The 24,023-nt window shown below is 48.1% G+C and overlaps 1 protein-coding gene across 6 annotated transcripts in view; it reads right to left on the reverse strand.

Moving 5' to 3' along the window:
* LOC128339079 (collagen alpha-1(XXVII) chain-like) overlaps positions 1-24,023 on the reverse strand; it is a 285,851-nt gene that overhangs the window by 56,154 nt on the left and 205,674 nt on the right. For all 6 annotated transcript variants that reach the window (XR_008312830.1, XM_053282602.1, XM_053282601.1 and 3 more), the window contains exons 32-40: positions 19,706-19,759; positions 17,477-17,521; positions 17,233-17,277; positions 17,080-17,133; positions 16,458-16,511; positions 11,699-11,752; positions 10,180-10,233; positions 8,915-8,968; positions 6,438-6,545 (exon numbers count right to left, since the gene is read on the reverse strand). Coding sequence is in view for 5 of the 6 variants with exons in the window: in XM_053282602.1 (XP_053138577.1) it covers positions 6,438-6,545; positions 8,915-8,968; positions 10,180-10,233; positions 11,699-11,752; positions 16,458-16,511; positions 17,080-17,133; positions 17,233-17,277; positions 17,477-17,521; positions 19,706-19,759 (522 nt within the window). In the remaining variant the exon portion in view is untranslated. The remainder of the gene's footprint in view (positions 1-6,437; positions 6,546-8,914; positions 8,969-10,179; positions 10,234-11,698; positions 11,753-16,457; positions 16,512-17,079; positions 17,134-17,232; positions 17,278-17,476; positions 17,522-19,705; positions 19,760-24,023) is intronic.

The raw sequence follows: 24,023 nt of genomic DNA on the forward strand, positions 1-24,023 counted from the left end.
AGCTAAGCAGGGTCCACCCTGGTTGCCCATGAGTGGGAGACTAGAAGTGGGAACACTGGAAGATATTTCCCCTTAAGAGATGGCGCCGCTCTGGGAAGAACAGAAGGTTCCAAGTTCCCCCCTGGCAGCATCTCCAACGAGATAGGGCCAAGAGAGATTCCTGCCTGCAACCTTGGAGAAGCCACTGCCAGTCTGTGTAGACAATACTGAGCTAGATGGACCAAGGGTCTGACTCAGTATATGGCAGCTTCAAGGGAAGCCCCCCCACTGCAAGGCAGCATAAATACATGCTTAGTAAAGAGAGAGGGGCTTTGTTTTTGCTGTCTCCCAACAAAGCCAAGGGATTATTGCAGCTAAGTGAAGCCAACCGCTTCTTGTTCATCTAGTTGGGACAGATTTACTGCCTACACTTATCCAGAAGACCGATTTTGTCTTTATTGGGAGGCGGGGTCAAGATGGCGACTTGTTATTTTATTAAGCTTTTATATGAACATGTGTATTGCGAAGCCACTTGGAGCACAACTGTTAGTGGGAAAGCAACATATAAATTAAAATCTCGTCTAGTCTATCCTTTCAACACCTGCCAAAAATATTGTTTTTATTTTTGCAGGCCTGTGGGGATTTTAATTGTGCTACTGTTTATAGCAACCGCTTTTACCATTATTTATCGATTTCTTTTTAGATGTATATTCTGCTCTTCCTCTGAGGAACCCCAAGCAATGTACATGGTTTATACTTATCACAACTTCGGCCCTACAACTGTTCTTGAACTACAACTCCCATCATCTTCAGCCACAGTGGCCAATAGTGATGGATGATGGGAGTTGTAGTCCAACATCTGCAGCAGGCCCGATGTTGGACTACAATACTGACATCGATCACCTCCTACATTTATCCTCACAAGAGACCAGTCAGGTAGTTGAGGCTGAGAGAGAAGAGACTGGCCCTGTGAGTTTCATGGCTGAACCATTGTGATTATGCTTTAAAATGTCTTGGGAAATTTACGAACATAGGAAGCTGCCATATACTGAGTCAGACCTCTAGCTCAGCATTGTCTACCCAGACCGGCAGCGGCTTCTCCAAGGTTGCAGGCAGGAGTCTTTCCCAGCAGTCTTGGAGATGCTACCAGAGAGGGAACTTGGAACCTATATGCTCTTCCCAGAGCAGCTCCATCCCTTAAGGGGAATATCTTACAGGGCTCACACTTCTAGTCTCCCATTCAAATGCAACCAGAGCAGACCCTGCTTAGCTCAGGGGACAAGTCAGGCTTGCTACCACAAGACCAGCTCTCCTCTCCTCTTCTCTCTCCACTTGTTGAAAGATGTTTTATTTAACTACCTTAAATAAATAAAAAATATTTAAAATAGATATTTTAAACATTGATAGCCTGCCTTTCCTGCCAGGAGTTGGCCCAAGGCATCAAAATGAAAACAGAATGAAGAAAAATGTAGAGCAGTCATAATTTATTTTTTAAGCAACACATAGGCAAAGCAGAAGCCAAAGAGCTGTTCAGCGGGGCATAAGATTTCACAAAGGGGTCAGGACGGTTTTACAAGAGAGGAGGGCCTAACCCATAGGATGACTGATTTCTCGTGCCCAAGAGGCTGAGCGGTTTTGGTTTCAAAGTGGTTTGGTGGTTTTGGGGGGGGGTTGTTTAAAGACAGAAGCCATCTAAGAAAAGGGAGAACTGAGCTCCCTATCACGCTGGGAAAAGAACAGTGATCCTCTTGTCTTCTGAGCATGTTGTGTTTCATTGCCGGCGCACTCTGCAAATTACTTCCCTGGAACTGTAAAAACGCCTGCTCTTTTGATATTTGCCTGGTTGTCAAGAGCGGCGTATTATGAAGAAGCCAGCACTCGGAAACAGGGAGCAATTGAAAACGCATTGGCCAGCTCCTGCCGCTTGGAGCCCTTTGCTGTGCGGTTCCTGGCTCACGGGTTGCACGAAAATAGAAAGCAAAAATACTTGGTAGCAGAAGCAAGAGGAGAGTTTTATAGAGGAACATTGACTGGATGGGATGGTTGGCCGCGTCCAGCAGCTGGAGAGCTGCCGGAGGTTATATAATGGAACCTTTGGTTCATGTCAGCCCCAAGAGCTGACTTCAAAACAGTGGTACATCTATTGGTAACCTCCAGACTTGACTTCTGCAATGCGCTCTACGTGGGGCTGCCTTTGTACATAGTCCGGAAACTTCAGCTGGTTCAGAACGCAGCAGCCAGGTTGGTCTCTGGGTCATCTCGGAGAGACCATGTTACTCCTTTACTGATGGAGTGACACTGGCTGCCAATAGGTTACCGGGCAAAATACAAAGTGCTAGTTATCCTCTATAATAAAACCCTAAGTGAGTGTCCGTGGCCTTGGAACGTTGGCGTCTGCATCCCTGTCTCCCTGGGCTGTTCTGGGCCTGTGTGAAGCGCAGGCCCAGAACAGTCCAAGGGAGACACGACCGCCGACACCAGGCGGCCATGCTGGCTGGTTCTATTGCTGCCGGCCGGCACTCTGGGAGGCGGGAGGGAAGAGGACACCGGGGCCGGGCGGGCACCAAAATAGCCAGCGGGAACGGCACTCTGGGCGTCACTCTGGGAGGCGGGAGGGATGAGAATACTGGGGCCGGTGGCAGCGGGACCAGCCCAGCCACGGAGAGCCCAGAGGCAGCGATGAGGCGTCTAGCCCGGCGCCCAAGTACACCACTCAAAGTCAAACACAAGCACACACACACACCCCACCCAAATAAAGCTATAGCAACGGAGCACTGCTACCCTCTACTCCGGCTGAGAAAAGCAATCTGCCTGGGTGGGCTGTGACGCAGCTCTTTATATGCTCAGGGAGCGGACCACATTGAGAACAACAACAGGGAGCTACAAGGCAAGCTCCAAGTTGTGCTTTTAGGGGCCCCTTTGCTGGGGTTTCTCTCTCCGGTGCCCTGCGCCCTAGAGACGGCGTACCACTGCCATTCCCTGCTCCCAGCGGTGCCTGATCGAGCTGCCAGGGTGCCACAGCTCTCCAGCGCTGGGGAAGTCCCAGCTGAAGCGATTTTAAGGGCGCACCCTATGCTGGAGAGAGACGGAGGATAGGGGCGCCCTGTATAGAGGGCTCTGACTCCCCCAAGCAGAGGCGCTTGCAAAAGCCAATGCATGGATCGGGTAGAGAAGAGGGAGGGAGACAGGACAATAGAAAGATAGAAAGAAGGAAAGAAGGAAGGAGACAAAAGAGAGAGAAAGGAAGAAAAAGGACAAAAGAAACAAGGAGGGAGGGAGGGAAAGTAGGAAACAAAGAACTAAGAAAGGAAGGGAAAAGAAAGAAATAGAAGAAAAGAATGAAGGGAAAAGGACAAAAAAAGAGACAGAAAAAAGGGAGGAGCAGCCAACCGCAAAGAGCAAGCCCGTAAAATAAAGAAAAGAGGAAAATAAAAATAAAAAAGAACGATAGGAGTGAGAAGAGGTGGAAGAAAGGAAGGAAAGGAGAGAGGGAGAGAGAAGGAAGGAAGGAAAGGAAACAAAGGAAGAGGGGGAGAAAAGGAAGGAGTGAAAGAGAGAGAGAGAGAAAGAAAAAAGAAGAGGAGGGCGAAAGAGAGAGGGAGAAGGAATAAAGGAAACAACAACACCAAAAGAAAAAAGGTTCTAGCACCCGTTATTTTAATGGGCTTAAAAATACTAGTAACTTATAAAGCCCTAAACGGCTTAGACCCTGGGTATCTAAGAGAGTGTCTTCTTCACTAGGAGCCCCACCGCGCATTGGGGTCATCTGAGGAGGTCCGTCTCCAGTTACCGCCGACTTGTCTGGTGGCTACACAGAGACGGGCCTTCTCGGTCGCTGCCCCGAGATTGTGGAATGAGCTCCCTGCTGAGATACGATCCTCCCCATCTCTGGCAATTTCCAAAAAAAACACCTGAAAACCCATCTTTTCGCCCAAGCTTTCAATTTCTGGTTTATTTTTAAATTGTTAAATTGTTTTTAAGTTTTTGTATATGTTTTTAACTGGTTTTATGTTATTGTCAACCGCCCAGAGATGAAAGTTTGGGGCGGTGTACAAATTTGATAAATAAATAAATAAAATAAAAGAGCACCACAGAACCAACGGCAGGGATTTTGAAATCAAGTTAACATGGGCTTCTCCTTCCTCATCTCCCTGGCCCCTGAGGCTTCTTGCATGAGCCAGAGGTTTATCCCTCTCATCCCAGGATGAATGAGGCCAAAGGGAATGGGGTTGCAGGTGGTGTGACGCAGAAGCAGGTGGATGAATTTGAAAACATTCTTTGCAAGGCTGAAAAAGCCCTCATTCCCTTATCCACCAGTGATTATAGGTCTTGGCTGGGATGCTGTTTAGTCTGTGGGTGAGCGTCTGTTTTGTAAAAAAGAAAAGAAAAGATCTGGACAGACAAAAACCTGAACTAAAAATATGGGCCTGCACGGCAGTAAATAACAACAAAGGAAAATGATTACACAGAGGCAGAAATATATTGGCGCCACCGTGAACTTCACAACCATTTGTTTTGTTTCACAGGCAGGCGACTCCTGCACACAACTTGGCAGAGGACAGCCACAGAACCGGTCTCGCTTGTTGATCGGGGCTATATAACTCGATACTGCTTGTATTTTGAAGGAGGGCTTATATTGGCTGAGAGTTTTTGCATGGAGCCTTCTAGTTGGGAAGTGAGATTGCTCTGCTCTAGGGTGGCTAATTGCATGGCTAGTCTCAGCAGGGAAGGCTGGGAGAAAATCCTGCTCACTGGATTGGGCATTAAAAAGCTACAGTTGGTATTGTGTGTGTTCCCTGTGCTAAATAAATGCATGCTTTTTTTTTTTAAAAGCAAAAGCAAATCCATCAGATCCTGTCATATTCCCAAAAAGCTGCATTTTGCAACCTGTATAATTATGCAAATTATGCTGATTTGCAGGCATAAGCCTATTTTGCATAATTACTGCTTCCAGTAATCACAGGGACAGTCATAAAGCCTCAACACATTTCGCTATGAACCCTGCCAGATGGCGATTTTACTTTGCAAGGCCAGGTGTGCATTCACATATTGCCCAGATTTATGTCCAAGTCCCTGTGAGTTATCAGGGAGCACTCTATACGCAATTTGAGTTTTTCATTGTACATTGGAGCTCAGCCTGATTTATGTCCGGGGTAAAAAGTTCCACTTTTTGTGCCATCGAACCCCCAAGGTGAATTGGTTTGGCACGAACCGTTCATACGCACCCCTAGCAGACTTTTTTTGCATCAGGTTTTTGGGCAAATTTGAAATATCCGATATGCCACATAACTCAACAGTATTTCACCCTTCTTAATCGTGTGGTAAAGCCAGCTGTCTGGGTAAGGCCCATGACCACTACAAAAATTTGCGTAGCAAACCCTTCCCTGGCTTTGAAGCATGCACCACGCATGGCTGGCTGGCTTGCTTACTTACTTATTTATAAACCGCCTGGCTCCAGGCGGTTCACAAAAACAAAGACCAACCAGCTATTAAAACAAGAATTTTAAAAAATCCAACACATTCAGAAATTACAGTCATTAAAAAAATCTAAACAGCAGTTAAAATTTTTAAACTCAGAAGTTACTAAAAGCCTGGTTAAAAAAATGTGTCTGAAGGGCTCTTTTATTAAACCACAAATGTCTGGAGCGCATTCCACAGCCCAGGAGCGACGATAGAGAAGGCCTCCTCCCAAGAAGGCCTCCTCCCGAGTCTATGCCAGATGGGCTGGTGGTATATGGACCTCTCTTGGTGATCTTAATGTGTGGTGGGGATCATGCAGAAGGAGGCACTCTCCCAGGTAACCCAGCCCTAAGCCATTGTAAGGCTTTAAAGGTAATTACCAGTACTAGATAAGTACTGGTAATAAGTACTTACTGGTAATAAGTACTTATAAGTACTGGTAATAAGGATTTTACCAGCGCACGCATCTTACAGCACACACACCAAAATGTAGAAACAAAAACGCAAGAACGAAGGTGATCGAATACATTGCTGCCACTCTGGAAGCAAAACCAGGAAATTTTGAATACCAAAATTCAGGGGGAAATCTGTACGAGGACAATTTCAGAAGCATTCCAAGCTGGGCATAAGGAACATAGGAGCACAGGAAGCCTCCATATACTGAGTCAGACCCTTGGTCCATCTAGCTCAGTGTTGTCTACACTGACTGGCAGAGGCTTCTCCAAGGTTGCAGGCAGGAGTCTCTCCCAGTCCCATCTGAAGATACCAGGGAGCCAACTTGGAACCTGCTCTCTTCAACTGAGCCATGACCCCATCCCTTAAGGGGCATATCTCATAGTGCTTACATGCAGTCTCCCATCCAAATGCAAACCAAGGTGGACCCTGCTTAGCAAAGGGCCCTTCATACCACAAGACCACCTCTCCATTGTATTGCTTCGGGATTCAAGAAAGTCAAGGCCAACATCACAGAGACAAAGCGGGCAATTTTGCACACTCACTCGGACGCCGGTGGGTCCAGGATAGCCGGGAGGCCCATCTTTTCCTTTGATGCCTTCTTGACCCTTGTCTCCTGTTCCTCCTCCTGGTCCGAGTTCTCCTTTGTCTCCCTGAAAAAGCAAAATGGGTGAGCTGCTTCTCCATTTCCCCCACAAAAGCCACAAAAGCAACAGGTCACGACAAGCTGCCCTGGAAAGAAACATTAAGAAACAACAGGAGTCTGGCAGGAGGAGAAAGGAATGGAATTGGAATGCCATCCCACACAGCATCTTATCACTCTCTGGGTTTAACTCCCTAGTAACTGAGCCAGAGGCACCTTTTAAAGTGGCAATTCTCTTTAGGAACGTAGCAAGCTGCCTTATACTGAGTCAGACCCTTGGTCCATCTAGCTCAGTAGTACTGTCTACACAGACTGGCAGCAGCTTCTCCAAAGTTGCAGGCAGGAATCTCTCTCAGCCCTATCTGGGAGAAGCCAGGGAGGGAACTTGGAACCTTCTGCATGTAAGCATGCAGATTTAGCAGGGGGAGAGCAACTGGCCCTATCCATCCCCAGCACAGCATTCCTCCAGTGGCTTCTGCTGGCGTCTATCTTGTGTTTCTTTTTTTTAAGATTATGAGCCCTTTGGAGACAGGGAGCCATTTTATTTATTTGTTTGTTTCTTTGTTTGTTTAATATATCTATGTAAACTGCTTTGGGAACTTTTGTTGAAAAGCAGTATATAAATACCATTCATATTAGTATTTCACAGAAAAAAATCCAGAGGCACGAGAAGCGTCTGTGGAAAAAGATCTCTCTCTATACCACAAAACTGCGATGAGGAATTAATTGTGTTATTAATATCAGTAAAATTATTTTACTGATTATTATTTTAATGACAGTGGAGTGAATTGTACCACTCCAGAATGCTGATAGGCAGATAGATGCCAGTGGGAGACGCTCCCCTAGGCAAGAACTCCCCGCAAGGAGAAAACTAACACCTCAGGGAGAAAGGATCTGTTGCTGCTGTGTCAGTTTTCTACTTATTTATTTTATTTTTCTTTCTTACATTTCTATACCTGAAGGGAGTTCATGCTGATGTGTTTGCTTTACACAGGCGAGCTTTTTTTTTTTTTTTAAGCCATTTCCCCCTCCTGCAGTCTGGAATGGTACAACCCATTCCATCGTCCATCACTTCATTCAACACTGCAGGCTTCCACAAAATATTTGGGCGATGTACCGCAACTGTTTTATTTGATTGCGGGAGGGAAAGGAACTCTTCAATAATCCCTGCCAGTGCGCGGGGGACATCCAGAGAATAAAATAATGACTATTTTTTTCAAGGAGGGACAGTCGGCTTCTGACATGCAGTGAGAGACAGCAGCAGAGAAGATCAGCCCATTATTCTGCTAGACTGACACAATAAGCTGCAAGAGGCTTCTTTTTATTTTTTGGAGGGACTTTCTAGCTTGCCTTTTCCTGGAAGGAAAGCACTTGGCCCGTGGACGAGCATGGACCTAATCAGGAAAGACATTACATAAAGCAGACGATACATTCCTGCGGGTCCAGTTTACAAGGAGGAAATATTTTCAGGCTCATCCCAGAGAAAGGAAATTGGGGGAAGCAGGATTCTGCTCAAGAAGTTATTTCTTGTGGCAATATCTAGGATGATGCCAAAATGGCCTCCTCACTTGGTTGCCATGTTCACAGGCTGTGAAGAGGCCCATCTTTGGGGCAACTGATTGCCACCCTTACTGCTAGTGACAACTCCACCTCTGCTTGGCACTTGTTTATTTTTACCCACAATGCTTCAGAGAGAAGACAGGAAACACTGCCCTCAGTCTGACCTGGCTTCATGATGATAAAGCAGCATAACCAATGCGATTTGGCTATGTAAATAGCATCCCAAGTCAACGAAGAGGGACGGCAATGCTTGGCTGCCTTTACTCTGGTGTCTTGCTGCTTTAAAAAACACAACACACAGACACACCAGTGCTTAACAGAAGCAGGATTATTCCAGGGCCACAAAGAAGTGGTGAATTTTGACCAGCTAAATGAAACAGTTTTTCAGCACATAATTAATCTATGGAATTTGCTGCCATGGAATGTGGTGATGCCCACCAGCTTGGTTGGCTTTAAAGAAGCAGGTGAATCCATGGAGGACAGGTCTATCAATGGCTACTAGTCCAGATGGCTATAGACTACCTCCAGGCTCAGAGGAAGGATGCCTCTGAATTCCAGTTGCAGGGAAGCAACAGTAGGAGAGAGGGCATGCCTTCATCTCTTGCCTGTGGGCTTCCCAGAGTCATCTGGGGGCCCATCGCAGGAAACAGTCTGCTGGATCTGGGCCTGATCCCGCAGGGCTGTTATGTAAGGAATAAAACAGGTGAATAGGGGGATATGCAAGAAACTCTTTCATCCCCTACATGCCTTGCTTTTGAGCCAATTTTTTCCAGTTAAAAAAACACATTAAGGTCCAATCATAGGAGAGCTGGAATTCACCTTGAGTCCATCAGGTCCAAGTGGGCCACTGTCTCCTTCCAGGCCTGGTTCTCCCTACAAGAAACATAGGTAGGTTGTTAGTGCTCACCACCATTGCTTTTAGCTGGACTCGAACCGGAGTCTCGGGGCTTCCTAGGCTGAGCTGGGACACAGAGCTTGGAGTTAGCCAAAGCAAGGAACAGAGTTGCCATAAAATTTAGCTTAAACTGAAAGAGGAGGCAAATGTATTGCAATGCTCAAGCAAACCCCTGTAAAACTTTCAAATAAAGGTCCTCCCCCTTCTCCCCTTTGGTTAGATTTGGCCACGGGACTGTCTCCTGCCTTGGAAAGCACCAGGGTGCTTTCCAGATTAGACCCTGCAATGGGGTCATGTCACATGTCGGAAGTGTGCTTCCACACTTCCTGCGTTGCGACACCGCAGTCCCTACGCAGACAGCAGGGGGCCGTTCACATTTCCGATGCCTTGTTTTGATTTTAATCGCTGCGATATAGAGCTAGGACGTTGTATATCCGACGTAAGGAAGTTGCTGTTTTTTCTGGTTGTTAGTTTCCACGAGACTGCTCCCCCTGCTGTTTATATTTCGAAGGCGACTTGCCTGAGCAGAGGCATTTTGCTGCTGTTGGACAGCTAGGCTGGAAAGCACCCAGTTGTAACTGCAGAGGTGTGATTACATTCTTTTTCAGCACTGTGCTGTATAAAGAAAGCTAGCTGCAACTAGAAATCTAGCCGATCAGGGTCAGTGGCCAGAGAGAACCTTTTCTCCTTGAAAGATTAGTTTTTTAGTCACGGAATGTACTTTTTAAAAAGTATTATTTTTGAGGGGGTTGCGGAAGCATCTTCAAAAATAACATGGCCCACCTGCCTTCTGAAATGGGATCCTCCACTCTCCCACCTCAGGATTCTACCACATCCTTCTGCAGCAATATCAAGCGCTGAGAGGGTCAGAGCTCAGAATGGCACAAAATGAATCTTTGGTTTTTTTAAATATTTTACCTTCAATTGGTTTGGCAATGGCAGAGCATCAAGTTATAAACAGTCAAAACCACAAGTTCAGAAACTGACACATTTATTGGATGCTGCTCTTCCTTCTATTCTATTCTATTCTATTCTATTCTATTCTATTCTATTCTATTCAGCACATTTATATACCACCCCATGTAAAAAGGTCCCTGGGCAGTTCCTTCTCATTGCACACCTTCTTTGGACAAGTACTGGCCTCTGGCACATTATACTCCACAGCCAAAGAAATGGCATTTACACTCACCCTTTGACCAATGAGGCCTTGTTCTCCAGGGACCCCAAAAGGACCAAGATCGCCCTAAGGACAAAGGACAGATACAACATTTTTTAGTTCAGAACTCAATCAGAACAGCTGACTGCTGTGAGAGGCCTTGGACTGAAAGGCAGTATACAAATAGTTTGGGGTTTTTAAAGACATCTTATATCTGTCTTTCAAAGAGCTGGAAATATTATGATCCTTATAGATGCATATGTAGAGCATCTGTGGACAAGAAGGAGATAGCAGCAGACTTGGTAACCAGCAGATAAGTTGGTTTCACATAAATATGAAAAAAACCCCGAGAGGCAAAACAACAAAAACCCAAAACACAGAGACTACTGCAATGTAACTCAATGGGGTGGAATGTTCGTGGATTCAGAGGAGAGTTAACAGACAACCAGGTGGGTGGAGCTAATGGGACCCGATGGCGAGCGGGGGTGGGGCAAGTAGGGCTTGAACAAAAAGAGCGAAAAATTTCTCAGCTTAACACACACTCCCTCAAGACAGTCACAACCCCTTCTGTTTCTGAGGGAGAAAAAGGTCTGAAACTTTCACTATGCTCAGCCAGTGTCTCAGGCAACACATGCACACCACGAATACAATGATACGTTTTGTTGGGAGTCCATACCTGTAAATGTTATTTCAGACCACACAATTTAGTGACAAGAAACCATTGCCAAAGATGAGGTGACTGTCACTAGCTTCATGGACTTTAGAACAGCATGATGATATTTCAATATTGGAGTGTCCTTTTGGGGTGGGGGTGGGTGGGAGATTCCTTGAAGCAGCAGCAGCAGCAATATTGCAAAGAGTAAAAAAAATGCCAGCATTCTTTGACCTGGCCTGAACAGACTGAAGAACCCCTTCTAGCAGATACAACGGTCCTGCTCTCAACAGGAGTGTGCAACCTGTGAGTCCGGACTGGTGGGAAGACGGGTGATCCAGACAAATAAGTAGGGTTTTGTTCCCGGGGAAAGTTAGTGAGGATGCCAAACGGCAGGCAGAAGCAGCGGAGTTGAAATCGCGGAGGGACACTGGGGTTCCAAAAACACAGTAGCTCCAGCAGTGTGTCAGATGGCTTGCCAAGGCAAACAGGGGTGTGTGTGTGTGTGTGTGTGTGTGTGTGTGTGTGTGTGTGTAGGGGGGAACGAGTCACGAGGAAGCGGGCTTTAATCCCAAAGCAAGTTCTCTGCCATATGCACAGGAGACAAGGGCAGAGAGCCTAAACAGTGGCCTGTATGGTGCAACTCATGAGAGAAAAGGGAGGAAAAGCCGGAGATTTGAAAGGTTCCGAAGAGGAGACGGTCAGCCCCCTGCGTCCGTCAAGATTTCCAAAGGTTACAGTGAGAGCTATTAATCTCTGAGGTTTTCCGGGTCGGGAAAGGCGTCAAGTGCCAAGAAGGGGCATGATCTGAGGGCCCTGAGGGTCTGGCACTGGCTGGTCGCCCCCCAGGACCCTCTGAGTTAGCCCCGGAATGGAGTCGAGAGAGGTTTCCCCTTTTACCTTCATGCCAGGTTCACCCGGAAGGCCCCTCTGCCCTGCTGCGCCAGGCGGCCCCTAGGGAGGAAGCGAGACAAAGTCAAAGCCATTGTTGACCGCATGGAGGTGGAGATCAAAGCTGGAGGTTCTACAGTAGGGGCACCCAGGGGAGAGAGAGGCGTGGTGGTATAATTCCTTCCCTGGAGTTGGCTTTAGGATAAACAGAGCCAACGAGCAGGTCTTTCAGCTCCATTATACACCACCTTGCTCTCTCTGCTCCGGACAGATTCACCTGATAGCAGCCCCTTCTTCTGCCCCCCTCTTTCTGTGCCTGGGGTAAAGGTAAAGCGTGCCGTCAAGTCGGTGTCGACCCTTGGAGCCCACAGAGCCCTGTGGTTGTCTTTGGTAGAATACAGGAGGGGTTGACCATGGCCTCCTCCCACAGAGTAGGAGATGACGCCTTTCAGCATCTTCCTCTATCGCTGCTGCCCGATAGAGGTGTTTCCCACCAGTGGGGATTCAAACCAGCAACTTCTTGCTCCCTAGGCAAGTTACTTCCCCGCTGCGCCATTAGGGGGCTATGTGCCTGGAGTAGCCCACCCCCCAAAACCTATTAAGCCACTCCCCTCTCCAATTACAGCCCCAAGACCAATTTCTTCAAGAAATCTTAAGCATCCCAACCTCACTTTATCCGTATCTCTATTGCCACCCGTCAATTAGTCTCACGGTTCCTCTATCAAGTGCAAACTTTGCCCACAGGCTCCAACCTGGCCTCACGTATTCTTAATGGAGGGGACCGCTAAAGCTATCAAAATAGAATTGAGTTTGCCTCAAGCTGATTGGGACACAGTCCGATAACACCCTCTGTTCTACTGCTGCCAATGAGGGCAAATGCATGAAAACAAACTCTAAGCGCAGGGTGCAAACTAAGCACTCTCTTTCCCAAACAATTTTATTTATTTATTTTTACATTTGATATCCCGCTCTTCCTCCAAGGAGCCCAGAGCGGTGTACTACATACTTAGGTTTCTCCTCACAACAACCCTGTGAAGTAGGCTAGGCTGAGAGAGAAGGGACTGGCCCAAAGAGTCACCCAGCAAGTATTTGTTTTATTTATTTTTTTATGTTATTGTTAAATTTATATACCGCCTTTCATTAAAAACAATCCCGAGGCGGTTTACAATTTTTTTAAAAAAAACCAACATACTAATAAAAATGACAGTTAAAAGTATTATGCTAAAAATATGACAACCAATGGCTGGATGGGGATTTGAACTCGGGTCTCCCCTGTCCTAATCCAGCACTCTAACCACTACACCACACTGGGTCCCCAATTGCTCTCTATCAATGGCCCTATGCCAAGAAATGCAAGCGTGGAGAACCAAGGCAACAAGCACACACACACGTAAAGCAATGAAAGAAAAGTACTTCTTCCGGCAACACAAATTTGATTTATTTATTTTTTTGGAAGCCAAAAGCAAGACGTGATGAGAGCCACCACAATGGATGGCTTTCAAGGGGGGATTTGGCAAATCCACACAGAATAGACTGGTCCATGGCAATTCGTCACGATACCGAAAGGGAACCTCAGTGTTCTGAGTCAGTGGCTGGAAAGCCATAGCCAGAGAGAGTTGTGGCTTCCAGAGTCTGCTCTTAGGCTTCCCAGAGGCATTTTGTTGGCCGCTGTGGAAAGCAAGGTGCTGGACAGAATTAGAGCTTTGGTCCAAACCAGCATGGGCTTGTCTTATGTTTCTAAAATGTGATTATTAAATAAATTACTCAGAAAGTGTCTAGCCACAGAGAGTCTGTCTAGCCTAGCCACAGAGAGCCTGTATTCTTTCCTACTAGCAAGATGCTTTTGAATTCCACATTAATTAAGCCCAGCCCTCTTCATCATCATCACCCCATCTGCGTAATCTCTCTGCCCGTTGCATCTTGGTGATTATCCTCAAGACATACAGGGCCTTCTCAGGTGACTGGCTGAATGGGCAAAAAACAAAACTATAAAAATAAAAAATCTCCCCACTCCTTGTTCTCACTACACCAGAACCAGGGGTCATGCCATGAAAACCGATGGCCAGGAAATTCAGGAACAACCAAAGGAAGCACATTGGAACACAGCACATAATCAGTCTATGGAATTCTCTGCCACGGGATGTGGTGATGGCCACTAGCCTGGACGGCTTTAAAAGAGGCTTGGGCAAATTCATGGAAGGCAGGTCTATCAATGGCTACTAGTCTGGTGGCTACAGGCCCCCTCCAGCCTCAGAGGCAAGATGCCTCTGAATACCAGTTGCAGGGGAGCAACAGCAGGAGAGAGGGCATGCCTTCAACTCTCGCCCTGTGGGCTTCCTAGAGGCATCTGGTGGGCCACTGTGGGAAACAGAATGCTGGACTATAGATAGGCCTTGGGCCTGATCCAGCATGGCTTTTCTTGTGTAGTGTAAGGCAGCTTCATAGCTATATGCATCTATCACTACAAGGACATTTATAGCTTTAGGGCCATCTATCGAGGTAGAGCATCTGCTTTAGGTGTAGAAGGTCTCAAGCCTGTTCAATCCTGGCACCTGCAGGTAGGGCTGGGAAAGACCCCTGTCTGAAACCCCTGCAGAGTTGCTGCCAGTCAGTGTAGACCATGTTGATATAGATGGTGCAACAATCTGACTCAACATAGAGCAGTTACTTAGCAAAGTTCTATGTAAAACCCCATTGCTCCGCCCATCTAAATAGTTAATCAAGTGGAAGCTGTATTTTCTACGCAATGGACCACAATACTTGATTGTTAGGAAAATGTAATTTTGCTCGCAACCCCCAGCAAGTCTCAGGCAGGCCTTACAAAAGAAACTCCAGAAAGAAATGCACACACTGTGTGTTCCTATGAGGCCATTTGTTTCGCCACCCCGTTTTTTGTTTTCATTTAATCGAGGCTGGTCTTATGGTAGCAAGCATGACTTGTCCCATTAGCTAAGCAGGGTCCACCCTGGTTGCATATGGATGGGAGACTAGGAGTGTGAGCACTGGAAGATCTTCCCTTCTGGGGATGGAGCCGCTCTGGGAAGAGCAGAAGGTTCCAAGTTCCCTCCCTGGCACCATCTCCAAGATAGGGCTGAGAGAGATCCCTGCCTGCAACCTTGGAGAAGCTGCTGCCAGTTTGTGAAGACAATACTGAGCTAGATAGACCAATGGTCTGACTCAGTAAAAGGCAGCTTCCTATGTTCCCTTCCCAGCACTTGAGCACATCAACCTAAGAAGCAACTGCCTTACACTGAGGGAGACCATGGGCCCATCTCACCCAATAGCATCTGACTCCCAGGGTTCTTCTCAAACTTTGGTCCCCAGATGTTGTTGGACCCCCATCATCCCCAGCAAGAGGCCATTGTGGCAGGAGGTGATGGGAGTTGTAGTCCAATAACCTCAGGGGATCCAGGTTTGAGAGCCCCCGGGTCTACTCCAGACAACAGTGGTGCTCCAAGGACTTGGGCAAAGGGTGCCTTGGGCAGCATCACTATCCTTTAAGAGGATGGACACATCAAAGGTTGTAACTGGGCTTTCCAGATATAGCCAGGGCTGCAGAAATCTACTAGTCTATTAGTCTGTGGCAAGTGAAAAATGATGCCCGACAAGGGGGGTGGGAGTTCTGATGAGCAATGTACCAACATAGCTTGACGAGTGAAATATTTTGTCTGCTTGATAAACTGAGCCAACATTTCTTCACCCCTGGATATAGCCATGTGCTCCACTGATGCATTGTGGTCCATTCCCATAATGCATGTGCTACTTGATACTGAGTCAGGCCCTTGGTCCATCTAGCTCAGTCTTGTCTACCCAGACTGGCAGTGGCTTCTCCAAGGTTGCAGGCAGGAGTCTCTTTTCACCTTATCTTGGAGATGTCAGGTATTGAACCTGGGCTTTTCTGCAGGCCACACAGGTGCTCTGTCACTGTGCTATAGCTTACAAAAAAAGGTGGATTCTTTTTTTAACCCCGGCTATAAGTCGGGCTACACTCTAACACGCAAATGAAAAACCTACATCATGTGTGAAGTGCTCCCAAACAGCTCACAGGGACTTCGGGGTAAATTTGGCCGATATGTAAACGCACACGTTCCATTCCAGAGCAGATGCAGACTAAAAGCCCTGTGTGAAAATCTTCCATTTCCAGGATGCATAACCACTGGAACATTGTGGCTAGCACTTGGGGGAAAATCCTACTAGCCAAGACGTTTTGAGGTCTGGTTTAAAATGTTAACTCAGTGCTTTGTGGCTGCTGCCAAAACCCCTTTCCCAGGCCGAGAAAATGCTTGTGGCAGCGGGCTGCGCTTCAAGGACTCTTTTGAACATAGAAGGCTCAAGTGTGGAACATCCGCGCACCAACCAACTTTACGTTGCGTTTGAGCTTTTCAGTTTTTGTAACTCCCTCGGAGAACAAGAACAGAACAAGAAATACTTTTAAAGGAAAGGACCTTGCACCAGCCTGCTAGGGAAGGTGCTTTTACTGTCGCCTTGTTACGAGAGGAAGGAGTCCAAGGCTACAAGACAGGACCTTGCCTAACACCATCCAGTTAGCTCGTGACTGAGCGGTATTTGAAATCGGGGGCTTCCTGGCTCATGGTGCACACTCTGAACCATTTGAGCTAAAGGAGCTTCCAGGAGCGAAAACAGCAAGGTTAGAAACCGCCCTCAGTTAGGACTCCCTAGCGACTTCCCATAACCCCAGTTGTAACACAAACTGGAGTATCTAAAGATGGAGGCAAGGATGCAAGAAAGAAGAAAAACCATACTTTACCTTGTGGCCAATTTCTCCCAAAGGTCCAGGTGGGCCTTGTGCTCCCTGAGGTCCCTGAAAGACATGCACACAAAGTTAGGAAAGGTAAGAAGCCCCAAGCTAGGTCAGATCAAAAGGTCCATTCAGCCTCTCCTTCTGTTTTCAGCCATCACCTGGAAGGCCCACAGAAGGAGGCAACCGAAGGCAACCACCTTCATAATTTGCCCTCCCAGCAGATAAATGTTCACAGGCAGACTGCCTTTAAACATGGAGGTTCCATTCCAAGAGCGGATCGCTGCCTCAGGGACGCTCTCTCATTACAAAACTCCCTGCCCCAAAAGAGAGGTAGGGGGTGGGGTCAGAATTCTGCTGAATGAGTGAACACCTGATACTTTTATTTAGGCTCCTGTTGTATCATATGCTATTCTTGGCACTGCGACGTTATTCAGTCTTTACACAATGTTTTTAGGGAATTGTGCAGATCTGGGCAATATCTATAACAAACAGAGACACAGGCCTGGCCGTCACTGGAAATTTCCTCTTAAGGAAATTTAAGTTAAGCTACAACTCCTCCCTGAAGCATCAAAGCAACACAGGTGGAGACCTTGGCAATGGGACGGAAGGGGCTGTATCAGGTACTTGCCGGGTCTCCTGGAGGCCCTTTTGCTCCTTGGGGTCCTGAATGTCCTTGGATACCCTACAACAAGACAAGGAAGAGTCATTCTCAAATAGGAACTTCAACACAAAACTCAGTTTGAAAACGTCTATTATTAAGCAGGATGCAGAGAGAACTCACCGGGAAGCCACGGGGTCCCATCTCTCCCGTCTCTCCTGTTTTTCCCTGCAAGAACACAATTACAGTCATGAGTTCGAATCCCAGTAGAAACAGTCTTTGTAAGCAGGCAGGAAACCCACAAGGGAAGATGAAGCAAGCTTTCTGCATTTGAAACAGAACCTAGCTGTTTTGCAGACTTCACAGCCATCTTCATCGCTCAAATGTGCACATCCCTTTCAGACCCCTCCTAAGGCAAAGGACATACCTGTAGGCCGTCGGGTCCCGATTTGCCCGGATGCCCCGGAGGGCCCTGTCAGTGAAAAAGTTACAAAATGAAGTGCTTGTGTCAACCCGTTTCCACTCATGCTTCAAAGACTTCCAAACGAAGGTCTGCTTCTCACCAACGGCAGATAAGACATCTGCCTTTTTCAGAGCTATACCACTCAGACTACAGGTGGGGATTCCTAAGACATCTTGCATGTCAGGGAGAAAGGTAGGCTGTTTCTCCATGTGGAAGAAACCTTTTTCATATGGAGGAACACTTGAGCCCGTGAGCCTGTCCCCCTAAACCTGAGCCCGTGGCCCGAAACGGTACTGTCTGGAAAGAGTAACCAGCCCACCTGCGATTTAGGAGGACGAGGGTCAAATAACCTGGCTGCTCCCGTCCCTGCTTCCAGTTTCTCTGTAGCAGGCGTGAGTGGCTTTCTACCCATCTATCAACAGAGGAATATTCCTTCATCTGGAGTGCATTTATTCCTGTCCAATCCAAGAAGCGGACAGGAGCCCTGAAATCTTACTAAATATTGCCAAGCGTTCTTGGAAACACAGAACACAGTGAAGAGACCAGGAGACCTGGAGCACAGACGGCACTACAGACCTCTGGCTCTGCGGGACTCATTCCCCCAAACATTAATCTTCCTTCTCCGTTTGACAATGGAAATGCTACCATCCTCTCTCTCTCTCTTTCCACTCACTCGGGCCCAACCCAGCGATTTGCTCTGACGCTAATACCAACGGATGGGTGTAGGGCTGATCCAAAGAGACCCCCACGCACCTACTTTTCATCACCCCATTTCTGAATCGGCTGAAGGTTCAGAACCCCCTCTGTGCCTGGCAGGGATGCTCAGCATCCGTCCTGGCAGGCAGTTACAGGGAACGGCTTTATATCGAGCCAGACCCCGGCTGCATCCAGCTCAGTCTTGTCCACACTGACAGGCAGTGGCTCACCAAGGATTCTGGCAGGAGTCTCTCTCAGCCCTACCTGGAGACGCTGCCAGGAACTGAAGCTGGGACCTCCTCCATGCAAAGCAGGCGCATTGCTACTGAGCTGTGCTTGCTCTGGATGGACATAGGAAGCTGCTGTCTACTGAGTCAGACCCTTGGTCCATCTAGCTCAGTATAACCCACACTGACTGGCAGCGGCTCTGCAAAATTGCAGGCAGGAGACTTTCCCAGCCCTACTTGGAGATGCTGCCAGGGACTGAACCTGGGACCTTCGGCATGCAAGCAGAGATTCCACCACTGAGTTACGGCCTCATCCCTTTCTATTGCCTGCTCAACAGAACAGGCCTTCCTGCTTGCTTCCCACGGCTCCCAACTCACTCCAAGCCTGCTTCCAGGGCCAAGAGGTGGCATCAAGCCACGCTGTAATGGGCACTTGGAAACGCGGTGGCCACAGCCCAGCTCTCAAGCCTTCAGGATATTATCTCAAGCCTTTCGCTTTTTTAAAGCCTGGTTAAAGACGTCCCGCAGGACAGCTTCTCCAGTTCCCTCCGTGAACTGGATTACGGTGTACTTCTAGCTATATGCAGGTGCCCTGTTGACTGCTGAATAGAGGCTTTGTCCTTTGTGGCTTTCATGATGTCTTAGCTAGCTTACCATTGGGTTCACAGAGGTGGCAGGAAATCTCTGTCTTTATTTAAAAACAAAAAACAACAGTGCAAATATGGAAGCACTGAATCCAGGCCAAGCCTAAGAGGAATCACAAAGGACCTAGAACATATTCCACTCCCAGATGGGGCAACCGGCACAGATGGACAATGGGAAGAGGTTTCTGCCTCGGTGCCCTTTGTGGCATGTCTCCCAAAGACGTCCTGCGACTGGTTTTGAGTTTGCCGGAGCAGCGAGAGAAAGTACGAATCGTCCCGAGTTTATCTTATTGCTGCCCCATCACTGCTGCTGAAACACGCCAGATCCTCATTCTCCCTTGATGCAAGCGGCAAAAGAAGACAGGAACACAGGAGGCTCCTTATACCGAGTCAGACCCTTGGTCCATCTCACTCAGCATGGTCCACAGGGACTGGCAGGGGCTTCCTGTTGGTTCCAGGCAGGGGTCTTTCCTAGCCCCACCTGGAGATGCTGCCAGGGATGGAACCTGGCACCTTCTGCAGGCAACATAGATACTCTACCACTGAGCTATGGGCCCCACCCCAAAGTATACCCCAAGAACAATTCTTCCACAATGAACAGGCTTGGCGGGGGTGTGTGTGCTCACCTTGGCGCCTCGTGACCCTGACTCACCCACTGGTCCGTCAGGACCTCGAGCACCCTGTAAGAAGAGGGGGGGAAACATACACACAAACATAAATACGCAACATTTTAAAGAAGAGCGAAAGAAAGAAAAGATAGACATGGGGAACGAACAGCAGGTGTCTCCCTCTGGCTGTAAATGTCAGGAACCATCTAATCCTAGGGTAATCGGGGGGGGGGGGTTTAAAAGAGAAGCACATGAAGGAGCATTGAGATCTGCAAGGATCTCCCAACCGAACAGCAGAATGGAACAGGAGAGCATCCTGGCTGAGGCTGTGGTCAAATTGAGGCTCTATTTGCCTCCTCTTTTGTTGTGTGTGTGTGTGTGACAGTGTGTTTGTGTGTGAAAGAGAGCAAGAGCGCGTGTGCATGTGTGGTTATTTAAATATATAATTAAAATGCTTTGTGAAGGGCTTTTATGTGAGATGCACACACCCCCACTCTATGGTCTCCACGAGGCACCGAGGCAAGGCAGTTCCTCCCAACATCAAAGTAAATGCCCCCAGACAGAATGCAGAGCATAAACACTGTACACTACAGCCAACGACCGAAAGGAAGCCACAGAAAACCAAGCAGCCTACTACAGCCTGTGCTGCAAAGCCTTTCTTCCTCAAAAGGCTTCCAAAACATAATGGGGCTTATAACTTAAAGAAGAGGAGAGGCCTCCCTCCTTGGGGGAGGGGGCTGCACAACTGGGGTGTCACTGAAAAGAAGTCCCTGACTTTAGGGAATCTATGATGAGGGATAATTAATACTTAAGAACAGCCCTGCTGGATCAGGCTCAAAGAGGACAAATCTAGTCAAGCATCCGGTTTCCCACAGTGGCCCACCGGATGCCTCCGAGAAGCCCACAGGCAAGAGGTATGTGCATGCCCTCTCTCCTGCTGTTACTCCCCTGCAACTGGTACTCAGAGGCATCCTACCTCTGAAGATGGAGGTATCCTCTAGCCATCAGGACTAGTAACCACCAACAAACCTATCCTCCATGAATTTGTCTAAGTTCCGCTTAAACCCTAACCACTGAGAGTCTTCCAGACTGGTGGCCATCACCACATCCCGTACGAGAACGCTGACACAGCTGGGCATTAGGACTCCCGTCAGGGGATGGCTGGACACCTCTCAGGACTCACACCGCAGCAAGGGGCCACCACCAGCCAGATCCCTCTCATCACTGCCACAGCTCCTCTTTGACGCCACAGCCTGCTTGCTGACCCACCCGCTTGTTTTCTGGCCCAGGAGGTAAGTGCCCAGCAACGGCCATTGCAGCCGACGTGACCCTGGCATCAAAGAGCAGTAGGATCCAGTGAGGGCATCAGGCCCAGAGCCAGCAAGTCATACTAGGTCTAAATCCCATGGGACTTCATGAGAGTTACTCCTGAGTAAAGATGAGAGCCTGACTAATGGGGATCCAGGTTCAGGGGTTGGGTGGAACCTAGGAAGCTGCCATATGCTCAGTCAGAACATAGGTCCCTCTAGGCTCAGTATTGTCTGCACGGACTGGCAGCGGCATCTCCAAGGTTGCAGGCAGGAATCTCTCTCAGCCCTATCTTGGAGATGCTGCCAGGGAGGGAACTTGGGACCTTCTGCTCTTCCCAGAGCGGCTCCATCCCCTAAAGGGGGAATATCTTCCAGTGCTCACATATCTCGTCTCCCATTCAAATGCAAACCAGGGCAGACCCTGCTTAGCTAAGGGGGCACGTCATGCTTGCTACCACAAGACCAGCTCTCCTCTCCTTTTGGCAGGTGGCCCTTTGAGTCCCATGGCTCAGGGCTCTGATTCAATGGTGACTATGCCATTGCTTCTGAGTAAAGATTTAGAGCAGGGATTCTCAAACTTGGGTCCTCAGGTGTTATTGGACTTCAACTCCCATAATCCCCAGCCTCAGTGGCCTTTGGTTGGTGATTATGGGAGTTGAAGTCCAATAACACCTGAGGACCCAAGTTTGAGAATCCCTGATTTAGAGGCTCCGATGCTCAATGAGCAGCCCGCAGCCTAACCCTATGTCCTTGATCGAGTGCCACCCATGTGTCGCTTTACTGAGGATGACAGGACAGCGCTTACCCTGAGTGGCTCACGATCTAGGAAAAAGACCCAACGGCAGTTCACACAATGGCCATCAGGACAGGAGAAGCCTCCTTACCAGGGGCATAAGGGACCGGTGTCCAAAGGTCTCCAGTGCAGATTTCCAAGCAGGGCACCTTGGGAGGAAGTTATACGGGATCCAGGAGTGCACAGGAAACAAACCAAGGGATTTAAGGGGCTAAAAAAGGAGGCGAATGATTTTGGCAGCTGGGTGGAGAAGGAGAAAGAGGAGGGCATAGAAAGGGGAAGGAAAAAGAGGGTGTTGAGCCAGCAAGGAAATTGAGGGAGGGAGAGAGAGAGAAATCAGAGCCAGGCTTGATAATCAAGATGCAAAGTGAGAGCCAAACAGACCGAGAGCCAATATTTTACCAAAGCAGCTACAGTGCAATGGAGAGAGGGGAAAGAACCTCTCACAGAGAAGCAGTGTCATTATGCGAGGGGGTGGGGGAAAGGCGGCCAAATTGCTAAAGCAAGCAAAACCCTCTCCGCAGCAGTCACTCTAAGGCTGGCACGGCTGCTTTGCTCAGCCAACCTGGAGTGGCAGATCAGGGTACGTGCCAAAAGAGCTGGAGGCTTGAAGGCTCCGTCCTGGTGAGCAGGAGGCCGCTGTAGAAGCAGAGATCCCTCTTTTCATTTGCTTATTTATTGGTTAGCTAGCTGGCAGAGGGGTTGGGCGAGCTGACAGTTGACACAGAGGAAACAGTCATCTTCTGTGTTGCAAAAAGCCAAACCAACCTCTGAACCCTGGGAAGTGGAACAGAGACGTGTTACTCTGCTGGTGGTGGTGATGATAGACAGTACTCTCATAGGGACATCAGAAGCTGCCATATACTGAGTCAGACCCTTGGTCCATCTAGCTCAGGATTGTCTACCCAGACTGGCAGCGGCTTCTCCAAGGCTGCAGGCAGGAGTCTCTCTCCGCCCTATCTAGGAGATGCTGCCAGGGAGGGGACTTGGGACCTAGATGCTCTTCCCAGAGCGGCTCCATCCTGGGAGCGGAAGATCTTCCAGTGCTCACACTTCTGGTCTCCCTTTCATATGCAACCAGGGCGGACCCTGCTTAGCTAAGGGGACAAGTCATGCTTGCTACCACAAGGCCAGCTCTCCTCTCCAGGAGGATTCCTTCACATCCAGTTCAGACTTGTATTCAGAGCGTGTGATATACAGCCAGCTATGAGAAGATAGCCAGAGAAGAGTTTAGGGGCTCATAGTGCTCACCTCTTACTGAAGATGAGCATTGCAAGACCCTTGAGGCTGTTGCTTGGCGAATTTCGTCACCTATGCGATTTCATGGATATGTCCTGTGCTGATGCCACCCTAACTTCATCCCTCAGTATCTCTTAGATCTTGAACCGTCCTAGATTTACATCCAGCTGGGAAATTTCAGCCCACAACTAAGTGTCATCTTCATCATGGCTGGTGACATTTTCCAAGCACATCGACTTAATTCCACTGGGGGGTAAATCATGGTTCTACTGAACATTAGCAGCAGCCTTTGACATGTGTTTAAAGTTAATCCTTCAGATTAATCCCTTTGCTGAAAATCTGGGATTCATTAAAAAAAACCAAAACAAAAACAAAACCAAAAAACCCATGGCTTTGTGAAGTTTGGGACACAGCGGGCTCTTATTTCAAAAACTTTGGGGTTAAAAAAAAAAGATTTCAACTGAAGGGGAACAAAGTCCCATTATTGTAACAGGAGAAATATTTATCCCAAAATTCTGATTTTTTCAGAAGTTGATATTTGGGTTTTCTTAGCCCGAGGAGGCTAATCATTCAAATGGAGATCTTCTAAATCTCCATTGTTCTTCTCAATCAAAACCAGATTAGCCATTGGTCTGCCTTGGGAATGGGAATGACTAGTGGAGCATCTAAACATGGATCAGCGGAATCCACAAACGCCTGGCTGAAAGCAGCATGAATGAGTTTCCATTCTGATTTGAATTACATTCTTGGATGAGGGCTCAGAAAGACGGGCCGTGCTGAGCCTGGCAGGGCCTGAAATTGCAGCTAGGGGCCCATTTCAACCCCTCCATACCAAAAACCTGAATGGCTTGTTCGCATGACATAATTAGAGCCAGGGCGGGCAGGAAGGCACAGCATGCGGTTCAAGGCGCTTGGCTTGCACCGTAATAATTCTGCAGTTGACTTGGGGCAGTGTGAATTCAAGCATTAGAAATTGCAGGGCATGTCTATCAAG

Source organism: Hemicordylus capensis, chromosome 17 (genome assembly GCF_027244095.1).
Source record: "Hemicordylus capensis ecotype Gifberg chromosome 17, rHemCap1.1.pri, whole genome shotgun sequence".
Lineage (NCBI taxonomy): Eukaryota > Metazoa > Chordata > Lepidosauria > Squamata > Cordylidae > Hemicordylus > Hemicordylus capensis.